The 21,739-nt window shown below is 40.5% G+C and overlaps 1 protein-coding gene across 10 annotated transcripts in view; it reads left to right on the top strand.

Moving 5' to 3' along the window:
• Positions 1 to 21,739, top strand: part of SENP6 (SUMO specific peptidase 6) — a 116,375-nt gene that overhangs the window by 11,514 nt on the left and 83,122 nt on the right. For 5 of the 10 annotated variants that reach the window (XM_080664679.1, XM_080664681.1, XM_080664678.1 and 2 more), the window contains exons 2-3: positions 18,061 to 18,154; positions 20,135 to 20,195. The exons of the other annotated variants lie outside the window; for them this stretch is intronic. In XM_080664679.1, the coding sequence (XP_080520805.1) occupies positions 18,061 to 18,154; positions 20,135 to 20,195 (155 nt within the window). The remainder of the gene's footprint in view (positions 1 to 18,060; positions 18,155 to 20,134; positions 20,196 to 21,739) is intronic. 10 annotated transcript variants of the gene reach the window in all.

Below are 21,739 nucleotides of genomic sequence, written 5' to 3'. Positions count from 1 at the left end.
TTCATAGTATGAATATACTACATTTTATTCATACATTTCCATATGTGGATGTATGTTGTATCCAACTTTTTTACTGTTTATATACATGTTGTTACTGTGAATATCTTACTGTATCTCATATTGCTACTATCAACTTTCTTTTTTGGTCTTTGTTTTTGTTAATCCTCACCCGAGGATATTTTTCATGGATTTTTAGGGAGAGTGGGAGAGAGAGGGAAAGAGAGAGAAACATCGATGTGAGAGAAACACAGTGGTTGGTTGCCTCCTGCAAGAGTCCCAGCCAGGGCCCATGCTGGGGAGGAGCCTGCAATTCAGGTAGGTGCCCTTGATGGGAATCAAACCTGGGACCCTTTGGTCCGCAGGCCGATGCTCTATCTGCTGAGCCAAACTGTCTAGGGCCCAACTTTTTTTAAAAGTACATTTTCTGCACATCTGTATATTTTTCTAGGGTGGAAGTCAGCATCCTTTTTCTGTCAAGGGCCAGATAGTGAATCTCTTACATTTTGCAGTCCAAACAGTCTGTGTCACAATAACTCAATGTTGCCATTTTAGCAAGAAAGCAAAAATGGGTAAAACAAATGAGTGTGGCTGTGCGCCAGTTAAACTTTTTGTATACTGAAATTTGAATTTCTTATAACTTTCATGTGTCATAAAACATTCTCATAAAAATTTTTTTCTTTTTAAATAAACTTTTTGTTAATCCTCACAGTGGATATTATTTTCCATTGCTTCTCAGAGAGAGTGGGAGGGAGAGAGAGAGGGAGGACGGAAAGGAGAAAGAGAGATAGACAAACATCGATGTGAGAGACACATTGACTGGTTGCCTCCTGCACATACCCTGACCTGGGGCCGGATGTGAACACACAACCCAAGTACATGCCCTTAATGGAGAATTGGATCTGTGACCCTTTGGTGCACGGGCTGATGCTCCAACCACTGAGCAACCGACCAGGGCTAATTTTTCTTCTTTAACCATTTAAAAATGTAAAAGCTGCTCTTAGCACATGGCCCTTATGAAAACAGTTATTTAGTAGGCTGTACTTTGCTGACACCTATCTGGTGTTTCTTAGCAATGGAATTATCTGGTCATGTGTAATTTCATCTTCACCTAGGTATTACTAAATTGATCTCCAAAGTTCTTTAACTAGCAGTTTTTAAGCTTTCCTATTTATACACATCATTACGAATTTGATAACATCTGATATTTTAGTTTTTGCCAGTTTGATGGGGTTATCAGATAGTTCATTGAGTTTCTAATACTCTGGTTTATAGTGAGGGGGAATACAAAGGGACCCAAATTTATGATGGTTCAACTGAAAATTTTTTGACTTAAGTTGGAGTGAAAGTGATTTGCATTCAATAGATACCATACTTTGAACTTTGAATTTTGATTGTTTCCTGGGCTGGTGACATGTTCGATATTCTCTGGTGATGCTGGGCAGCAACAGTGAGCACAGCTCCCAGTCGGGCATGCAGTTACAAGAGTAAACAACTGTGTATTGGTTTTTAGATGGTTATGCCCACCTATAGGCTAATATGAGTGTTCTAAGCATGTTTAAGGTAGGCTAGGCTAAGCTACAATATTGGTAGGTTAGGTGCATTTTCCACATATTTTCAACTTAGGGTGGGTTTATTGGGGACATAACACCATTGTAAATTGAGGAACAACTGTACAGCAAGTCCTTGAATAACATTGGCTTGTTCAATGTCATTTCGTTATTATGTTGCTGGAATGCCTTAGGAACTTAACTTTTTATTTTTTATCTTTTTTTGTGCATTTATTTGGTACATTCTGCGGAGCACAATCTCAAATGTTCCTGAAACAACTCTTATTTATATCAGTTTGCCTATGGTAAAATTATACTCTGTTCTGACTTTAAGTGAAAACTTACTATATTTTTATTGCTGTATTAAAAATGTTCGTTTTTCATTCAGCATTCAAAAAATATTGATTACCAATCTAGAGTTAAACTCTATTCTATGTTCTTGGGATACCCAATAAGTTTTTGTGTTTGGAGTTTTGTGTGTGTTTCTTCTATTAATTTCTCATTCCTATCTTCTGCGCATTGGGATTCTTCATATATTCTGGATAGTAAATCTTGATTGAATTATTTGGATTGAACATATGTCTTATGAAATTATTATTTTTTAAATGAATATAATAATTTTGAAGTATTTTTATTGATTTTGTAGAGGAAAAGAGAGCGAGATAGAAACATCAATGATGGTAGTAGGACGGGTTGGATGGGGTCAATGAGGGGGGAAGGGGGATATATGTAATACTTTCAACAATAAAGATATATATATATATATATATGATGAGAATCATGTCTTCAGCTACCTTTTGCACTCCTGCACACTCCTTGGGGATCGAGCCCACAACCTGGGCAGCTGCCCTGACTGGGAATCGAACTGTGTGACCTTCTGTTTTGAGGGACTATGCTCAACAACTGAGCTACACCAGATGGGTGAATAGAATAATTTTATGAGCAGAATTTTTAAAAGTAGTCGTTTTCTAATGTCTTCTCCTTTTTGTGAAACAGGAAATGCTTTGGTGTTATTGATCTTTTGTATTATAACTTTTAAAAAAGTTAATTACTGTTCATTTCTTTAGTTTTTATGATGGCACAAGAGTGCCAGTCAGCTATGCAAGCTGAGGTAACAGAATTTGAAAATCTATTTGTAATGTATTCCTTATGTTTTCTTTATGTTAAAAAAATATTTTAAAGACTTTATTAAATATTTGCAAACCATATGTGATAAGAGGTTAGTATCCAAAAGACAGAAGGAACTCTCACAACTCAACACAAAAATCAAATAATCCAACTAAAATATGGGCAAAGGACCTGAATAGACCTTGTCCAAATAAGTCATATAGATGGCCAACAGATACACTAAAAGGTGTTCAGTATCATTAATCATTAGTGAAATGCAAATAAAAACCACAATTAGATATCATCTCAGGCCTGTTAGATGGCTATCATAAAAAAGACAAGAAATGATAAATACTGGAGAGTATGTGGAGAAAGGAAACCCTTGTGTACTATTGGTGGGATTGTGAATTGGTACAACAACTATGGAAAACTACGGAGGTTCCTCAAGAAATTAAAAATAGAACTATCATGTGATCCAGAAAATCTGCTTCTGGAAATATATCTTGAAGAAAATGAAAACACTATGTCAAAAAGATATCTGCACCCCATGTTTATATCAGCATTATTTATAACTAGTGGCCCTGTGCACGAAATTCATGCACATTAAAAGGGGATTAGAGGAAATATTTTAATATTGCTATTTGCCCTTTCTCTATAATAGAAGTGTCAGAGTTGAAAGAAAATTAATAAAATGTATATGAAAATCTTCCTCCTGTCAGAGTATGGGGCACACCACGGGGCCCAGAGTCAAGTCCCCGCCCACCCACATGACACCAAGACCCAGACCCAGCTGGTCCACACACCCCCCCCCCCCCACATTGGGCTAGATCAGCCGTGGGCAAACTACGGCCCGCGGGCCGGATCCGGCTGTTCTATCCAGTTCTCTTGCTCTCCCCTCCACTTCTTTACTTTGAATTTATATTAGTTCACACAAACACTCCATCCATTCTTTTGTTCTGGTCCTCCGGTCCAGTTTAAGAACCCATTGTGGCCCTCGAGTCAAAAAGTTTGCCCACCCCTGGGCTAGCTCCAGATCTGGCCGGTCCCACCCTTGTCAAGCCCCACCAGGCAGGGGGCGCAGTCTCAGGTCCCCTGACCCAGCGCTGGGTGGGGGTGAATCCTGAGATCCCCCGTCAAGTCCTGCCGGGTGGGGAGCATGGCCTGAGGTCTCTTGGCCTGGCGCCAGGGTGGGGGGCATTGTCTGAGGTCCCCCTTCAAGCCCTGCCGGGGGGGGTTAGCCTCAGGTCCCTGCTGATTGCTTGTTAAGGCTCATTACGGGAACTCGGCCTCCACTGTGGGTGCAGCTATCTCGTGTTACGGAAACCCCCGCTTCCAATGTGAGTGCTGCCATTTGTGGAGAAGTGATGGTCAATTTGCATATTCCCTCTTTATTATATAGGATAACCAATACATGGAAACAACCTAAGTGTCTATCAACTAATGAATGGATAAAGGATGATCTTTTTTTTTTTAATTTAATAAATCTTTATTGTTCAGATTATTACAATTGTTTCTCCTTTTTTCCCCCATAACTCCCCTCCACCCGGTTCCCACCCCACCCCTTGCCCCTTTGCCCGTATCTCCCCCCACACTGTCCTCATCCATAGGTGTACGATTTTTGTTCAGTCTCTTCCTGCACCCCCCATACCCCTTTCCCCCTGAGAATTATCAGTCCACTCCCTTTCTATGCCCCTGATTCTATTATATTCACCAGTTTATTCTGTTCCTTAGATTTTTAATTCACTTGATTTTTAGGTTCACTTGTTGATAGATATGTATTTGTTTTTCATAATTTTTCTCTTTACCTTTTTTCTTCTTCCTCTTCTTTAAGAATACCTTTCAGCATTTCATATAATACTGGTTTGGTGGTGATGAACTCCTTCAGCTTTTTCTTATCTGTGAAGCTCTTTATCTGCCCTTCAATTCTGAATGATAGCTTTGCTGGGTAGAGTAATCTTGGTTGTAGGTTCTTGCTATTCATCACATTGAAAATTTCTTGCCACTCCAGTCTGGCCTGCATAGTTTCTGTTGAGAAATCAGCTGACAATCGTATGGGTGCTCCCTTGTAGGTAACTAACTGTTTTTCTCTTGCTGCTTTCAAGATTCTCTCTTTGTCTTTTGCCCTTGGCATTTTAATTATGATGTGTCTTGGTGTGGTCCTCTTTGGATTCCTTTTGTTTGGGGTTCTGTGCGCTTTCTGGACTTGTAAATCTATTTCTTTCACCAGGTGGGGGAAGTTTTCAGTCATTATTTCTTCCAATAGGTTTTCAGTAGCTTGCTCTCTCTCTTCTTCTGGCACCCCCGTAATTCTGATGTTGGTACGCTTGAAGTTGTCCCAGAGGCTTCTTACACTATCTTCAACTTTTTGGATTCTTCTTTTTTTTTTTGCTTTTCCAGCTGAGTGTTTTTTGCTTCTTTGCATTTCAAACCTTTGACTTGATTCTTGCTTTCCTCTAGTCTGCTGTTGGGTCTCTGTATAATATTTTTTATTTCAGTCAGTGTATGTTTAATTTCTAGTTGGTCCTTTTTCATATCTTTGAGGGTCTCACTAAATTTATCGGCCTTTTCTAGGATATTCTTGAAAAGCCTTATAACCGTGGTTTTAAATTCTATATCCAGTCGTTTGTTTTCCTCCATTTCTTTCGTTTGTGATCTGTTTCTTCGTCTCCCCATTTTTCACTGCTTCCCTGAGTTGGTAGGGTAGCTTTGTGTGCTAGGTTTCCTATATGGCCCAGTGGGTCGGCCTCCCCAGTTAACCTGAGGTGGACACTCTTGGTGCACCCCTTTGTGTACTGTGTGCACAGCCTTGTTGTAGTTAAGTCTTGATTGTTGTTGGTATCACTGGGAGGAATTGACCTCCAGGCCAATTGGCTGTGAGGATCAGCTGTGTCTATGCTGGGAGAACTTCTGTGCTGGAGACACCCTTATGGGACAAGACTTGCAAAATTGCAAAAGCCTCTGTGCTCAGCTTGGATGGGGCGGAGTCTCAGGGAGGAGCAGACAGTCTTGGCTTCCCATCAACCCTGCGCCTCCAGACCTCTGCCTTCCGCGATTCCCGAGTTTCCGCCTTACCGTCCAGATTTCCCCCGTAAGAGTGTGGGTCCCCAGGGGCTCGCCCGGAACTGTGGTTCAGTGCAGTCGGAACTGCGATTCAGTGCAGTCAGGAGCTTCCGACTCCCTTCCGCTAGGGATAGCCTGTGGTAACTTCCGCAGTCAGTCTTTGTGCGCACTCGTGCCTCCAGACCCCTCCCGCCGCGGCTCTCCCCGGTCTCCGAGTCTCTGTGTGCCTTTCTCTCTACCTGACAGTCCAAACTCCCCCTGTATGAGCCTGGGTCCACAGGGTTACGCCTGGAACTGAGGTTCAGTGCAGTCGGGGGCTTCCTTCCCCCTCCCGCCAGAGAAAGCCAGCTAGGCACTCCGCCGCCCTTCCTCTCTGCACGCGCGTGTCTCTGTACCTCAGCTCTTTGCCGCTCCTTCTCCGTGAGCTTTCCTCTTTCCTTCTAGTTGTAGATTTTCCACTCAGCCAGCTTTCCTGTGGTTTGGATGGTGTCCGTTCTGTCTTTTAGTTGTAGTTTTGAAATTGTTGTGTGGGGCTGCAGTTTAGGTGCTTACCTCTAAAGATGATCTTCATATATAAAAGCCTAAGCGACCGTTATGACTGGTCGCTATGATGCACACTGACCACCATGGGGCAGACACTCAATGCAGGAGATGCCCCCTAGTGGTCAGTACACTCCTACAGCCAACCTCCCGCGGCCAGCCAACCTCCCACGGTCCCCCCAGACTGAGGGAGACAGCCCCGATCAGTCCCGATCACCGGCTAGGCTGGAGGAACCCCACCGTGCACGAATTCATGCACCAGGCCTCTAGTGTAATCTATAATAATAAAAGCGTGATATGCTAATTAGACCAGACAGCCAAACAACCTTCTGACATCCTTCTGGATGAAGCTGCAGGGGCCAAGGCAGAGGCCATTAGGGGCAATCAGTCAGGCAGGCAGGTGAACAGTTAGGGGTGATCAGGCAGGCAGGCAGGCGAGTGGTTATGGGCAATCAGGCAGGCAAGCGAGCAGTTAGGGGCGATTAGGCAAGCAGGCAGAGTGATTAGGGGCAATCAGGCAGGCAGAGTGGTTAGGGGTGATCCGGCAGGTAGGCAGGTGAGCGGTTAGGAGCCAGCAGTCCCAGATTGTGAGACGTATCCCTGTGGGATCGGGCTTAAACCGGCAGTCAGACATCCCCCAAGGGGTCTCAGATTGCGAGAGGGTGCAGGCCGGGCTGAGGGACACGCCACTCCCCTGTGCATGAATTTTGTGCACCGGGCCTCTAGTGTAATATATATATATATATATATATGTGTATGTGTGTATGTGTGTGTGTGTATATATGTTTTATATGTGTGTGTGTGTGTGTGTGTGTGTATGTATATATGTATATATGTATATATGTGTGTATATATATATACACACTAGAGGTCCGGTGCACGGGGGGGGGGGGGTGTCCCTCAGCCCAGCCTGCACCCTCTCCAATCTGGGACCCCACGAGGGATGTCCTACTGCCCATTTAAGCCCGATCCCAGTGGGATCGGGCCTAAACGGGCAGTCGGACATCCCTCTCACAATCCAGGACTGCTGCCTCCCAACTGCTCGCCTGCCTGCCTTCCTGATTGCCCCTAACCGCTTCTGCCTGCCAGCCTGATCACCCCTAACCACTCCCTTGCCAGCCTGATTGATGCCTAACTGCTCCCCTGCCAGCCTGTTTTCCCCCAACTGCCCTCCCCTGCAGGCCTGGGTACCTCCCAACTGCCCTCCCCTGCTAGCCTGATCGCCCACAACTGCTCTCCCTTGCAGGCCTGGTCCCTCCCAACTGCCCTCCCTTGCTGGCCATCTTGTGGTGGCCATCTTGTGTCCTCATGGGGGCAGGATATTTGACCACATGGGGGCAGCCATCTTGTGTGTTGGAGTGATGGTCAATTTGCATATTACTCTTTTATTAGATAGGATAGAGCCCTGATGCATGGGTGGGGGCCAGCTGGTTTGCCCTGAAGGGTGTCCCGGATCAGGGTGGGGCTTCCCTTGGGGTGTGAGGTGGCCTGGGCGAGGGGCCTGTGGTGGTTTGCAGGCCGGCCACGCCCCCTGGCGACCCAAGCAGAGGCCCTGGTATCTGGGGTTTATTTATCTTCTACAATTGAAACTTTGTAGCCTAGGGTGGAGCCAAGCCTTCTGCTTGCTCGGTGGCGGCAGCCATTTTGGGGGGATTTATGTATCTTCTATAATTGAAACTTTGTAGCCTTAAGCAGAGGCCTGGGCCGGCCAGGGTGTGCGGAAAGCTTGGCTTCCTCCATCACCGGGGGCAACCCTAGCCTCCTGCTCTTTCCAGCTCTGTGGCTGCCGCCATTTCTGTTTGGACTTATGTATCTTCTATCATTGAAACTTTGTAGCCTTGAGTGGAGGCCTAGGCCAGCAAGGGCAGGCTGAAAGCTTGGCTTCCTCTATTGCTGGGGAAACCCAAGCCTCCCTCCTGCCCTCTGTGGCCGTAACCATCTTGGTTGGGTTTATTTGCATATTCCCTCCTGATTGGCTGGTGGGCGTGGCTTCTGGGTGTAGCGGAGTGATGGTTAATTTGCATATTACTCTTATTATATAGGATGGGATATATGTTACATATATATATACACACACAAGAGAATTTTTTTAGCCATAAAAGAGAAGGAAATTCTTCCATTTGCACCAACATGAATGGACCTTGAAGGCATTATGCTAAGTGAAATAAGTCAGACAAAGACAAATATATAATCTAACTTAATGTGGAATCTTGAAAGAAAATAAACTCAGAAAAAGTTCAGGTTTGTTACCAGAGGCCAGGGATGAAGGGGGGTGGAGAACTTGATGAAGGTGGTCAAAGGACACAAACTTCCTTTTATTAAAGATATAAGTACTGCGGATGTAATGAACAAAATGATCACTATAGTTAACTCTCCTATGTGTTATATTTGAAAGTATATGTTAAGAGTAAATCCTAAGAGTTTTCATCACAAGGAAAAATCACTTTTTTTTGTATTTATGAGACGATGGATGTTAACTGGACTTGTGGTAATCATTTCACAATGTATGTAAGTCAAGTCATTATGCTGCACGCTTCGGGTTTTTTTTGTTTTGTTTTTAAAAATATATATTTTATTGATTTTTTACAGAGAGAAAGGGAGAGGGAGAGAGTTAGAAACATCGAGAGAGAAACATTGATCAGCTGACTCCTGCACACCCCCTACTGGGGATGTGCCCGCACCCAAGGTACATGCCCTTGATCAGAATCGAACCTGGGACCCTTCAGTCCGCAGGCCGACGCTCTATCCACTGAGCCAAACTAGTTAGGGCTACAATGCACACTTTGAATTTAAACAGTGCTGTGTGTTCATTATCCTATATAATAAAAGCCTAATATGCTAAGTGTCCAACCGTTCGTTTGACCAGTCACTATGACGCGCACTGACCACCAGGGGTCAGACGCTTTGAACAGTATGTTAGTTTGCTGTTGGGGTTGAAATGGGCCGGATATGCCCTGGATCCCTCCTGTGGTACCTCCCCAGCCCTGATCGTGCACCAGTGGGGTCTCTTGGCCTGGCCTGTGCACTCTTGCAATCTGGGACCCCTCGGGGGATGTTGAAGAGCCGGTTTTGGCCTGATCCCTGCAGGCCTCTAGTATTTCAATAAAACTGGAAAGAAGAGGACTATTTTTTTCCTAACCATCCAAAAGTTTTACTTATTTCTTTAAACACTTGTTTTTATTTTTATTTTTTTTAAAGAGCAGTTGTAGGTTTACAGCAAAGTAGAGAGGAAGATACAGAGATTTCCCATATACTTCCTATCCTTGCACATGCACAGCCTCCACAAATATCTCCATCCCTCACTGGAGTGGTACATTTTTTACAATTCATAAACCTACATTGATACAGTATAGTCACCCAAAGTCCATAGTTTACATTATGGATCACTCTTAGTGTTGTTGAGTTTATGGGTTTGGACAAATGTATACTGACATGTATCCATCATTGTAATATCATACAGGGTATTTTTACTGCCATAAAAATCTGTACTTGACCTGTTCTTTTTTAAAATATACTTTTATTGATTTCAAAGAGGGAGATAGAAATCAATTTTATTGATTTGGGAGAGAGAGAGAAATATCAGCGATGAATTATTATTTTTCATTTTTATTTTTATTTAAAATTAATTTCAGTTTTTTAAATTTAGTGTGGTTATATGAATCATTATTGATGTCCTTTTTCATGGTAATACAGAGGGCATTTTAATTGGCCTTAGAAAGATAGATCTTCTCCGATCTAACACAGAAGAACGGATGTACAGATATACAGATGTAAGTTGTGATTAGCCAAGATCATCTTTACCAATTTGGAAAATAAAATAAAATTTTTGAGCTTTTACAAAAATTTTATTAGGTAACTAGGAGAGGAAGTAAGAAAAAAACGAGATAAAAGCATAAGAGGTCATTAGAGAAAGCAAACATTATTAATTTTTTTCTTCTTGGATTAAATGATAAACATCGTATGCTTACTCTTCTGTTGTCTTAGAGAAACAATAGTTTTACTGCTTCCCAAAATAACTTTTTGGTGAATCATTTTTTAACATCACAGTCTTCTAAGATTAGGAATCTGTGTTCAATCTTTTATTTTTAAATTTTCAAAAATTTGCTTATTCTTATTCAATCGTGCTTTGAAGGCCAGTCCATGTGAAACTGCTCTCCCTTGAGTAAGACTTCCATTTTGTCCACTTTGCTTTTCCCTTTTATTTAAGCCATCACTATCTTCCTTTTTTTTTTAATTTCTTTATTAAGGTATTACATATGTGTCATTATTCCCCCATTGCCCCTCCCCACTCAAGCCCTCACCCCTCTGGTATCTGTGTCCATTGATTAGGCCCATATGCATGCATACAAGTCCTTTGGTTGGTCTCACCCTCTCACCCCCACCCTCCCCTACCTTCCCTCTGCGGTTTGACAGTCTGATCGATGCTTCTCTGTCTCTGGATCTGTTTTTGTTCATCAGTTTATGTTGTTCATTATATTCCATAAATTAGTGAGATCATGTGATATTTATCTTTCTCTGACTAGCTTATTTCACTTAGCATAATGCTCTCCAGTTCCATCTATGCTATTGCAAATGGTAAGAATTCCTTCTTTTTTACCACAGCGTAGTATTCCATTGTGTAGATGTACCACAGTTTTTTAATCCACTCATGTGCTGATGGGCACTTAGGCTGTTTCCAAATCTTAGCTATGGTGAATTGTGCTGCTGTGAACATAGGGGTGCATTATTATTATTTTTTAAAATATGTTTCTTTTTTTGTTTTCAGAGAGAGTGGAAGAAAGAGGGAGAGATAGAAACATCAATGATGAGAGAGAATCATTGATCGGCTGCCTCCTGCACGCCCCCTATGGGGATCGAGTCCACAGCCTGGGCATGGGCCCGTAACTGGAATCAAACTGGGAATCCTTCAGTCAGCAGGCCGGTGCTCTATTCACTGAGCCAAGCCAAACCGGCTAGGGCTGTGCTCCACCTATTCATCCCTCAGTCCCTCCCTACCTCCACCTCACCCTTGGAAACCATGGATTTCTTTTTACTGTCCCAATAGTTTTGCCTTTTTCAGAATGCATATACAATTGGCCCTGCATATCCACAAATTCTGCATCCACAGATTCAAGTACTATCGATCAAAATATATTTTTTTTAAATTTGCATTGTTGCTAGTGTTGTGTACCTTGTGGTTAGGCCTACCATGGTTGTGTCTGAAAAAGTTCAGACTTTTTTTTGGTCATTATTTTTTAAACAATACAGTATAACAACTATTTACATAGAAAGAATTTACATTGTATTAGGTATTGTAAGTAATCTAGAGATGATTTAAAATATACCATATGAGAGGATGTGTGTAGGTCTTATGCAAATATATGTTATCCTTTATAATAAAGAGGTAATATGCAAATTGACCATCACTCCAAGATGGCCACCCCCAGGTGGTCAAAGATGGCCACCACAAGATGGCCAGCAGAGGAGGGCAGTTGTGGGCGATGAGGCCAGCAGGGGAGGGCAGTTGGGAGGGACCAGGCCTGCAAGGGAGGGCAGTTGGGGGCCATCAAGGCTGTAGGGTGGTGTTTGCTTCCTCATATTCTGAATTATTGATTTGATTCTTGGAATCTTCTACTCTCCTGTTGACTCCCTGTAAATTATTAATTATTTCAGTTAGTGTGTGCTTAATGTCTGACTGGTCCTTTTTTATGTCTTTGACATTCTCACTAAGATTCTTGTGAGTCTCTTGAAGCTCTCATTAAGTCCCTTGAAGCTCTCATTAAGATCCTTGAGCAACCTTATAACTATTGTTTTGAACTTTGTATCCAGTAGTTTGCTTGCTTCCATTTCCTTCATTTGTAACATGTTTCTTTGTCTCTGCATTTTGGTTGCTTCCCTGTGTTTGTTTCTTTGTATTAGGAAGAGCTGCCATGTATCCTGGAATTGGTAGTGTTGCCTTGTGTAGTAGGTATCCTCTAGGTCCCAGGGGCTAAGCCTCCCCAGTCAGCTGAGCTGGAAACTCAAGGGTGCGCTGCTCCCCTGTGTGGGCTGTGTGCACAATCTTGTAGTTGAGCCTTGATTGCTACTGGTGGCACTGGGAGGAGTTGACCTCCAGGTCAATTGACTGTGAGGACCAGCTGCATTTACAATGGAAGGGGTGCTGTGAGACACCCCTATGGAGTAGGACTTGCTTCAGTGGGCTCTGATGATCACTGAGTCTGGTCCTTGAGTATGAAACTTGTGTATATGTAGAGTTGTAATCTGGCATGGTCTGAAGCTGTCCCCCAGGTACACTGGCTGTCAGGAGGTGCAAAGTCAGCCACTCTCTGAGGCCACTGGGCAGGAGCTACAGAGAGATCAGCAGATGGCTGCTAGTTTTATTGGGCTTGGAAGCGCCCAGGTGAGGCCCAGCTGTAAAGCAAGGCAGGCAGGTGATAGTGCCTGGTCTTGGGCCTTTTATTGATAGGTTTAGGGTAAGCTGTCTCCAGGTGCTGCTTGTTTGAGAGATTTTAGCAAGTCTGAAGCTTGAGCCAGCATAGGCCATTTGTATGGAAAAGCTGCTTCAAACAGCTTGGGTGGGGCTGCGATTTGGGTGGGGTGGGGTCTTGGGGAATCACTAGGGCAGAGCAAGCAGTGTGGGCCATGCTGATGGGAACTCAGATATGACTGCCAGCTCTGTGATGGGGGTGAGGGGAGAGTCTCAGCACAGGAACAGTGATCCTTGTGAGCCACCCATGTCTGGGAGAAAGCCACCCCTGAGTTCCTGCCACAATGCCAGACAATCCAGTTCCTTCCCGTATGCCCCTGGATCCCCCAAAGCCTCTGCCCAAGTGCTGGAACCCAGAAGGAGAGAGTCCGAGTAAGTCTGTGCACTGGCCCTTGAAGAGGAACTCCTGGATCTCCAGCAGCCTTTGTGCCACTTTGAGAAAATCCCCACTGAAGTTATGGGGACTTCTCTTCCCAGGTCTGGAACCCTGGGCTGGGGATCTAGTGTGGGGCTGGGACCCCTTTCTTCTCATGGTGAGGGGTGGGAGTGGGGGTGGTCTTCTGCAGCCTAGATATCCCACTTGATATAAAAATAAATGGCATGTGGGTGTCAGACCAGCCTGTTCTGTGCCTCTGCCCCTCCTACCAGTCTCATTGTACTTTCTTGACTTCTCTAGTTGTAGGACTTCCATTCAGCCAGATTGCAGGCAGTTCTGAAGGATCGTTGTTCTGTATTTTAGTTGTAATTTTGATGTGGTTGTGGCGGTAACCAGTATCGGTGTTTGCCTATGCTGTCTTGGTTCTCCCTCAAATTTACTCTTAATGATGTAATTTCTTCTGTTTAATGATATTTTTGGTTGTGAATGCACGTATTTTGAAATTCTTTTCTTGAGGCTTGCATTGAAATTATATATATGGAAGCGTGGAAACAACCCAAATGTGTCATTATCCCCCCATTGCCCCTCCCCACTCAAGCCCTCACCCCCCTGGTGTCCATTGGTTAGGCTTATATGCATGCATACAAGTCCTTTGGTTGATCTCACCCCCTTACCCCCACCCTCCCATACCTTCCCTAATATAATATATAATCGAACTTATTTGGGAGATATTGGTTAATAAAATTATACAGGTGTACAGTTCTACAATACATTATTTGTATACTGTATTGTGTGTTTACCACACCAAGTAAAGTCTCCTTCCATCACAATTTATCTTCCCTTTATCTTCTACCTAACCCCCTAACTTTTGTATTTATTAAGAGACGATTTATATCGAATTATGTTAGTCATTTAGAAGTTTTGTTTGTTTTTTGTCTTTACAAACATTTCCTTATTGTGGTAAAATATACATAACATAAAATTTACCATTTTAACCATTTTTAAGTGTACAGTTTTGCGGATTGGCACTGTGTTCATAATGTTATGCAATTATCTACACTATCCATTTTCAGAACTTTTTCATCATCCTAAACAAAAACTACCCATTAAAACATAACTCTCCATTCGACTCTCCCTTTAGCTGCTGCTGTTCTACTTTCTGAAAATGCCTATTCTAGGTACCTCATATAAGTGGAATCTTACAATATTTGCCTGAGTGGTTTATTTCACTCAGTGTAATGTTTTCAGGGCTCATCCATGTTGTACCATGAATCAGAATTTCATTCCTTATGGATGAATTGTGTGTGTGTGTGTGTGTGTGTGTGTGTGTGTGTACTGAACATGATTTGTTGATCCATTCATCTGTTGGTGGACATTTGGGTTGTTTCCACCTTTTGGCTGTTGTGAATAATGCTGCTATAATATTGGTGTACAAGTGTCAGAGTCCATGCCCTCAGTTATTTGTTTGGTATACTAGGTGTATCGGTTAATAATACGGATTTTGTAATCAAAGAAAACACGATAATTTCAAGAGAAACATCAAAAGTGCTTTATTCAAAGTAATGTCCATCGCTAGCTACACATTTCCCGCATCTTTCAGGTAATTTGTGGATACCGTTCCAATAGAACGTTTCTTGTTTTGAGGCAAACCATTCAGAGACCCAATTTTCCACTTCTTCCAATGTTTTGAAGTGCTGCTCAGAAAGTGCATGTGCCATCAATCGGAACAGCAAGGTCTGGTGAATACAGTGGGTTGGTTAATACTTCCCAGGCAAGATCTTTTAATGTGTCTTTAACTGGTTTTGAAGTGTGTGATAGTGCGTCATGAAGCAAAATTACTTTGCCGTGTCTTCTGGCCCATTCTGGTCGTTTCACCATCAAAGCGTGGTTCAAATTGAGTATTTGTTGTCGGTAGCGATCAGTATTAGCGGTTTCACCTGGTTTTAGAAGCTCATAATACACCACACCTGCCTGATCCCACCAAACGCATAGCATTGTCTTCTTTCCGAAGCGATTTGGCCTTGCAGTCAATGTTGATGGTTGACCTGATCAACCCATAGTTTTGTGCATTTGGGATTCTCAAAATAAATCCACTTTTCATCGCCAGCCACAATTCGATGCAAAAAAAGAGTTTCTTTCATGCCTTTGAAGCAACATTTTACTAATGACTTTTCAGTTTTCCATTTGTCTTTCGTTCAGTTGATGTGGCACCCATTTTCCTTCCTTTAAGTCTTTCCCATTGATTGTAAACGATTAGAAATTGTTTGCTGAGCAACATTTAATCTTTCTGCAAATTTTTTTTGAGTTTGACATGCATCTTCATCCAATAATGCATGTAATGGTTGGTCTTCAAACTTTCTCGGTTGACCTGGACATTCTTTGTCTTTCACATCGAAATCATCACTTTTAAAGCATTTAAACCAGTGTTCACAAGTATCTTGAGATGGAGCATGTTCACCATAAGCTTCCCGAAGTATTCAGCAGCACTTTTCTTCAAAATAAAGTAATGAATTAAAACTTTACGAAATTCAACACTTTTAAGTGTAAAAATATGCTAACACCTTCAGAAAATTTGACATAGGAAGTTTTGAAGCTTGTTGTCAATACAACAAAATAGCATACATATCAAATCGCATATATATCAACATATGTGTAACTCCATCTATTGAAAAAATCTGCATTATTAACCTGTACACCTAGTATACCTAGAAGTGGAGTTGATGGATCATAGGGTAATTTTATGTTTAACTTTTTAGTCAACTGCCCAACTTTTCCTACAGTGGCTGGAGCATTTTACATTCCCACCAGTAGTGCATAAGAGTTTCAATTCCTCCACATTTTTGTCACTACTAATTATATTTAATTTTTGTAAAGAAATAGCCATCCTAATGGGTGCAAACTAGTATCTCATTATAGTTTTGATTTGTATTTCTCTTTTATTTAGTGAGCATTTTTCTTGTGAGACTTTTCAAATTATGGGCTTTTCTGGGCCATCCTATGTAATAAAGAGGAAATATGCTAATTGACCCTCACACTGTTCCAAAGATGGCAGTGCCCACAGCCAATAAGGAGAGAATATGCTAATTGACTGTCCTGCCCTCAAAGATGGCAGCGCCCACAGCCAATAAGGAGGGAATATGCTAATTGACTTCCCCGCCCTCAAAAAATGGTGGCATCGCCCTATCGGTTTGGCTCAGTGGATAGAGTGTCAGCCTGCGGACTCAAGAGTCCCAGGTTCGATTCCGGTCAAGGGCATATACCTTGGTTGTGGGCACATACCTAGTAGGGAGTGTGCAAGAGGCGGCTGATCAATGTTTCTCTCTCATCCATGTTTCTAACTCTCTATCCCTCTCCCTTCCTCTCTGTAAAAAAATCAGTAAAATATATTTTTAAAAAATGGCAGCATCCACAGCCGATAAAGAGGGAATATGCTAATTAGCTGCCATGCCCTCAAAGATGGCAGTGCCCACAGCCACAAGATGGCAGCGCCCAGTCCCCTCAGCCCTGCTGGGGTGACAGGCACGCGGCAAGGCCAGGCCTGCCTGCCTCCAGAGTCCCCCAATCTTCTCAGTCCCCCAGCCACCCAGGGCCGGCCCAAGGCACAGGCAAGCCTCGGATGGTGGCTGCCCAGCTGCCCAGGGCCGCCCGAGGCTCAGGTATCCAGGGCTGGCTGAGGCTTGTGCTGCTGGCAGTGGCAGCAGCAGAGGTGTGATGGGGGCGTCGCCTTCCCCTGATTGCCGGGTCGCCTCCCACCCCTGAGGGCTCCCAACTGTGAGAGGGGGCAGGCTGGGCTGAGGGACCCCCCTCCAGTGCATGAATTTTCATGCTCTAGGCCTCTAGTGTATGTTATAAAACATTTGGTCCCAAATCTGAGTTATTGTTAGTTTATGGTTAGGAATTCTCTAATCATGGGAATATATACTTAGTATATAGTTCAATCCAAAAATCCAGAGGCAAGGACAGGACATTATTATTATTCCCATTGTTGAGTTCTTCAGTGAGTTTCTTTGTTTTACCCTAGTTCACCCAATCAGAGTGTTGCCCTTCAGGTGTTCTGGTATTCAGTCTGATCCTTCATTTTGCTGTGTCCCCAAACTTTATATATATATTGATTTTAGATAGAGATGGAGGGAGGGAGAGAGACACACATCGATGTGTGAGAAACACACTCCTGCACACTCCCTATTGGGGATTGAGCCTGAAATGTTGGCATGTGCTCTGACCCTAGGAATCAAATGGCGACCTTTTGGTGCATGGGACCATGCTTAACCACCTGAACCACACCAGCCAGGGTTCTGGGGCCCTAAACTTGATCTTAAACACCAGGCTCTAGGTCATCAGGATTTTGTCATGTGGCTTCAAATGACAACTTCAGAAGTTTATTTCTCCAGGTTCCCACTTACCAGTTGTTTATGACTTCAACGGTTTTCAGCCATGCACTTATAAAGTTTTTAAAACTCATAATGAGCATGTTTGGTGTTCTGATATGGAGGTTTTTTGTTGTTTTTGATAAATCAAGTTCATCATATTGCCAACACAGAAATCTTTTATTTGTTTCTCTTCTGTTAAAAGGTAGAGATGATGGAGGTAAAGAAAAGGTCAGTTAGTGGTCTGGATATGGTTCTCATAAATAAGGCAAGCAAACAGGCACTGATTTCTAGAATCAGTGATCAATTATGGAGATACAGGGTTGATTTTTAAAAATATTTCATACATATTCATGGGTGTGTGTGTTCCCATTTTCATTGTATTTTACAAATTTGAGCTGCTTTTTCTAGCAAACACACATATGGATGACATTAAAGTGTTCTTTCTCTCTTTAGAGGAAATAAGGTGTTCATAAGCAATAATCAAAGGCATTCAAGTGAAAAGAAAATCTAGACTAAAAGAACTTGGGGAATGCTTAATTTCATTTTATAGATAATAGCTCTATTAATGAATACTTATCTCTGTTTTTATTTCAGCTTTAACTAGATCAGAATCTAAGAGAGATGGAGGTTTTAAAAATAATTGGAGCTTTGATCATGGAGATGAAAGTGAAGGAGATACAGATAAAGAGTAAGATTTTTTCCCCTCAGATATTTTATAAGAATGAAACTTTTATTAGAAAAATAATATAAATTATTTTCTGTGAAAATACTTTTAAGAGTATGGTATTCTTAAGAAAATATTGACTCTTTTATAATAGCATTAATGAAGAAAAAGCAGTCCTTTATTGGTAAATAATTTTGTGTTATATTTATCTTTTGAAATGTATAAATAAGTGCATGCAATATATATAACCTTATAATTAAATATCAATCATACTACAGATTTCCAACTAAATAAATTGTTCCTTAGTAAAAATAAACACGGGATTCTGTTCAGTGATTTGAAAAGCTACCATTTATCTTGAGTAAGTGAACCTAGATTAAGACCTCTGAATTTTGTATGAAAGTTTAGATCCTGTAGTAACTTTCTTCCCATTTACACCCTAACTACCACGTACATCTCAGATCAGATTATCACCAGAGAGAGCAGAAACACTATAAATGATAAACACAGGTGTTGACCCAGACAGAAGCTAAGCAAAGTGTTCATTATATTTGTTAATGTACTTGGAATTACTTCTGTGAAAAATTTCAAATAGTGGTTTTAATAAAACCTTTTGCATCATAAAGAATTTGTATTACAGATTCAGCATTGCTATAGTTTCTGGGTTTATTGATCTGAGTTTTTCCTTAATCAGAACAAATAGCAAATTTAGAGAAACACAAATATATACACCAAGTTCTACCAAAACTGTAAGTATGTTTTAGAAATTTTACACAAGAAGTCATTCAGAGTATATTGGCTAAATATTGTAGGTGCTTCACTTCTTTCTGGGCAACAGCTCCATTCATCATTACTATTTTATGTGCCTTCACCTATGAGCTATTGAACTGAAGTGAAGTTTTATTTGAAGGAGAGCTTAGAACTGGTAAATTTCTCTCTTAAAATTGATATTTTATGGTCTTTTATTTCTGATTATTTTTCCATTTAAAGTAGTTTATGTTACAGACATTTAGTACATAGGTTCTGTAACAAAGATAGCCATTTTGAAAAATTGGAATTAAATTGAGTAGAAAGTATATCATTTTAAAAATATTTTTGTAAAGTGTTTGGAAGGAGAGAATTTTTAGCATTAAAAAAGTTGGGATCTATATAAGCAGTAATGAAACAAACATTTTATGTTTTTACTATAAATAGTTAGGATTTCACTGAAAATAGCTTATAGAGTTGCCTTCACAAGGGTGTATTTTGAAAAGATTTGTTGTGGGTATTTGAAAAGATTTGTCGTGGGTATGTAAAAAATTGTCTTTTAAGGTGCTTACCTGTCCTGTATGTTTTATTTATGAATCATACTCTTTGGTTCCTCATTATAAGTGGATCCTCAGTGGCTCTTGCTTTTTGAACAAGTTGATATTAACATGAACTGTTTATTAATAGATATATCAGTCTGATTTTTTTAAATCGCAGGCCAGTGATTCTCAGTGAAGAGTTGATAGTTCTTTCAAAGTGGAAGAGGTATTAGCTATTTTATTGTGGTAATACTGTTGGAATTACTTCCTTTTCATTAGCTAATGTTTTCTACCAGTTTGTTTCTCTGTCCTTTCCCCCTAATTTTAAATCCAAGACAGAAAGTAAAAATGAGTAACCATATATGAAATCTGTATATAAGACGACAAATATTTTATTCATTTATGGTGGGGATCAACAAACCATGATGCCTCACAGGCCCAGTCTGGCCCACCACTAGATTTTTGTTAATCGTTTTATTGGAACACAACTCTACATATACTGGTAATCTATGGTGGCTTTTATACTATAATGGAAAAGATGAGTAGTTGACATGGCAATAGTATGGTCTACAAAGCCTAAAATATTTATTCTATTGCCCTTTACAGAAAAAGTTTGCTGATCCCTGAATTATTAGGTGAACAAAGAGGATAAAACTGAATTTAATGTATGGGTCATAATTGCCATTTAAGGTTTCTTCCTCCCTTATTTTATATGCAGTGAGGCAAATCTACTCAGTATAGATGAAGATGAGGATTCTGAAACCTCAAAAGGAAAAAAGGCAAGTGTTGCTTTTAAGTCCCAACCTCTCTCTTTCCTATCCCAGAGGCAAATGATGTTCCCAGTTTCTTGTTTTTCCTATCAGTATTTATGAGTTAAAACAAAATGTATATTCTCGTCTCACCGCCTTACACTTACATAATTGGTAGTATCCTATGCACACGTTTTCTAATCTTCTAAAAATGAGTATGTCTGAAGACCATCCATGAGAGTTTATTAAGAGTATCTCCATTCTTTTCAATGTACCATTTCATTTTATGTTGTACTGTTATTATTCATTACCACCACATTTATGGTGTTATCTACTGGGGCCCCCCCCAAAAATTTTGAGTAAGTTAGCCTTCTGTATGGGTAATTTTGCACACACACAAGTATATCTGTAGAATGAATATAGAAGTAGAGCTGCTGTATCAGGTCAGATACATTTCTAATTTTCTTATACCTGATTTTACTTAATTTATCCTTAATATATGCGAATTCCTGTTTCCTGTAACCTTGGAGAGTATGTGGTCAAACTTAAGTTTTTGACAGTCTGGCATAGCACCCTCTTAAGTATTTCCCATACTTAGCAGTTGAATAGATTTTAGGAACTTTTAAATTTACTTTCTCCATCTTTGTAGAGGTTTTTCTCCAAAACAAGTTTTGTCATGATTTAGGGAATTTACAGAATTTGAAGTTTTTCTCTTAGTACTCTTTTAGTATTTTCTTTATAAAATTACACTGAAAGGTTTTTCACATTGCAATTTCTTAGAGTGCGGCTGTTAGATATTCTTCAGGTAGACAGAGAAATAGTGCACTTTGGAGAAAAATAGTAAGTGTTCCATCACTAACTTCTATGACATTGGTCTTTGATCTTTTATTGCTTGAGATTCCCTTAAGCTTTTAATTAAGTATATGCCTTGTTACACATTTTTAAAGATATATTGATATTTTAAAATAAAACCTGTTTGACACTTGTATGTATCCAGTGATATCTAAAGATAATTATGATTTCATATTCAGCAACATCTATTTTAAAAATATTATTAAAAGTGGACTATATCCTCTTTAAGTTGAAAATACTATGTTGTGCCTTTTTCTTCTTAAATTTATATTTTCTTTCAATTTCTCACAGGATTTTGACTTTATATATCTATTTTAACTTCATGTGATGTGTTTTTATGGGATAGAAAGATTTTAACTTATCCTATTATACTTTAATAAAGAGATAAATGTTAATAAAGAGATAATTTAAATATTTAATGTTAAATTAAATAATATTCCTGTCACTAAAAGGTTCATTTTTTAATGGATTGAGTTACCTTTATAGTTATTAATAAATATTCAATCCAAAATTATATTACAGATATTTACAATTATTAAACATATTGTGTATAATTATTTTAGAAATATATCTCTTAAAACAGATGAATTGATGTTTTCCTTCTTTATTCATTTAATTCACATATCCATGAATAAATATTATTTATTGCTAGAATAAAACATTCAGCTGCAATTTTTTAAACTTTTTTTTTTGTTTTTTATATATATAAGTACTGTGAAATC

This window comes from Plecotus auritus (genome assembly GCF_963455305.1).
Source record: "Plecotus auritus genome assembly, chromosome: 4".
NCBI classification, from domain to species: Eukaryota; Metazoa; Chordata; class Mammalia; order Chiroptera; family Vespertilionidae; genus Plecotus; species Plecotus auritus.
This window is presented reverse-complemented; position numbering and strand designations above follow the sequence as displayed.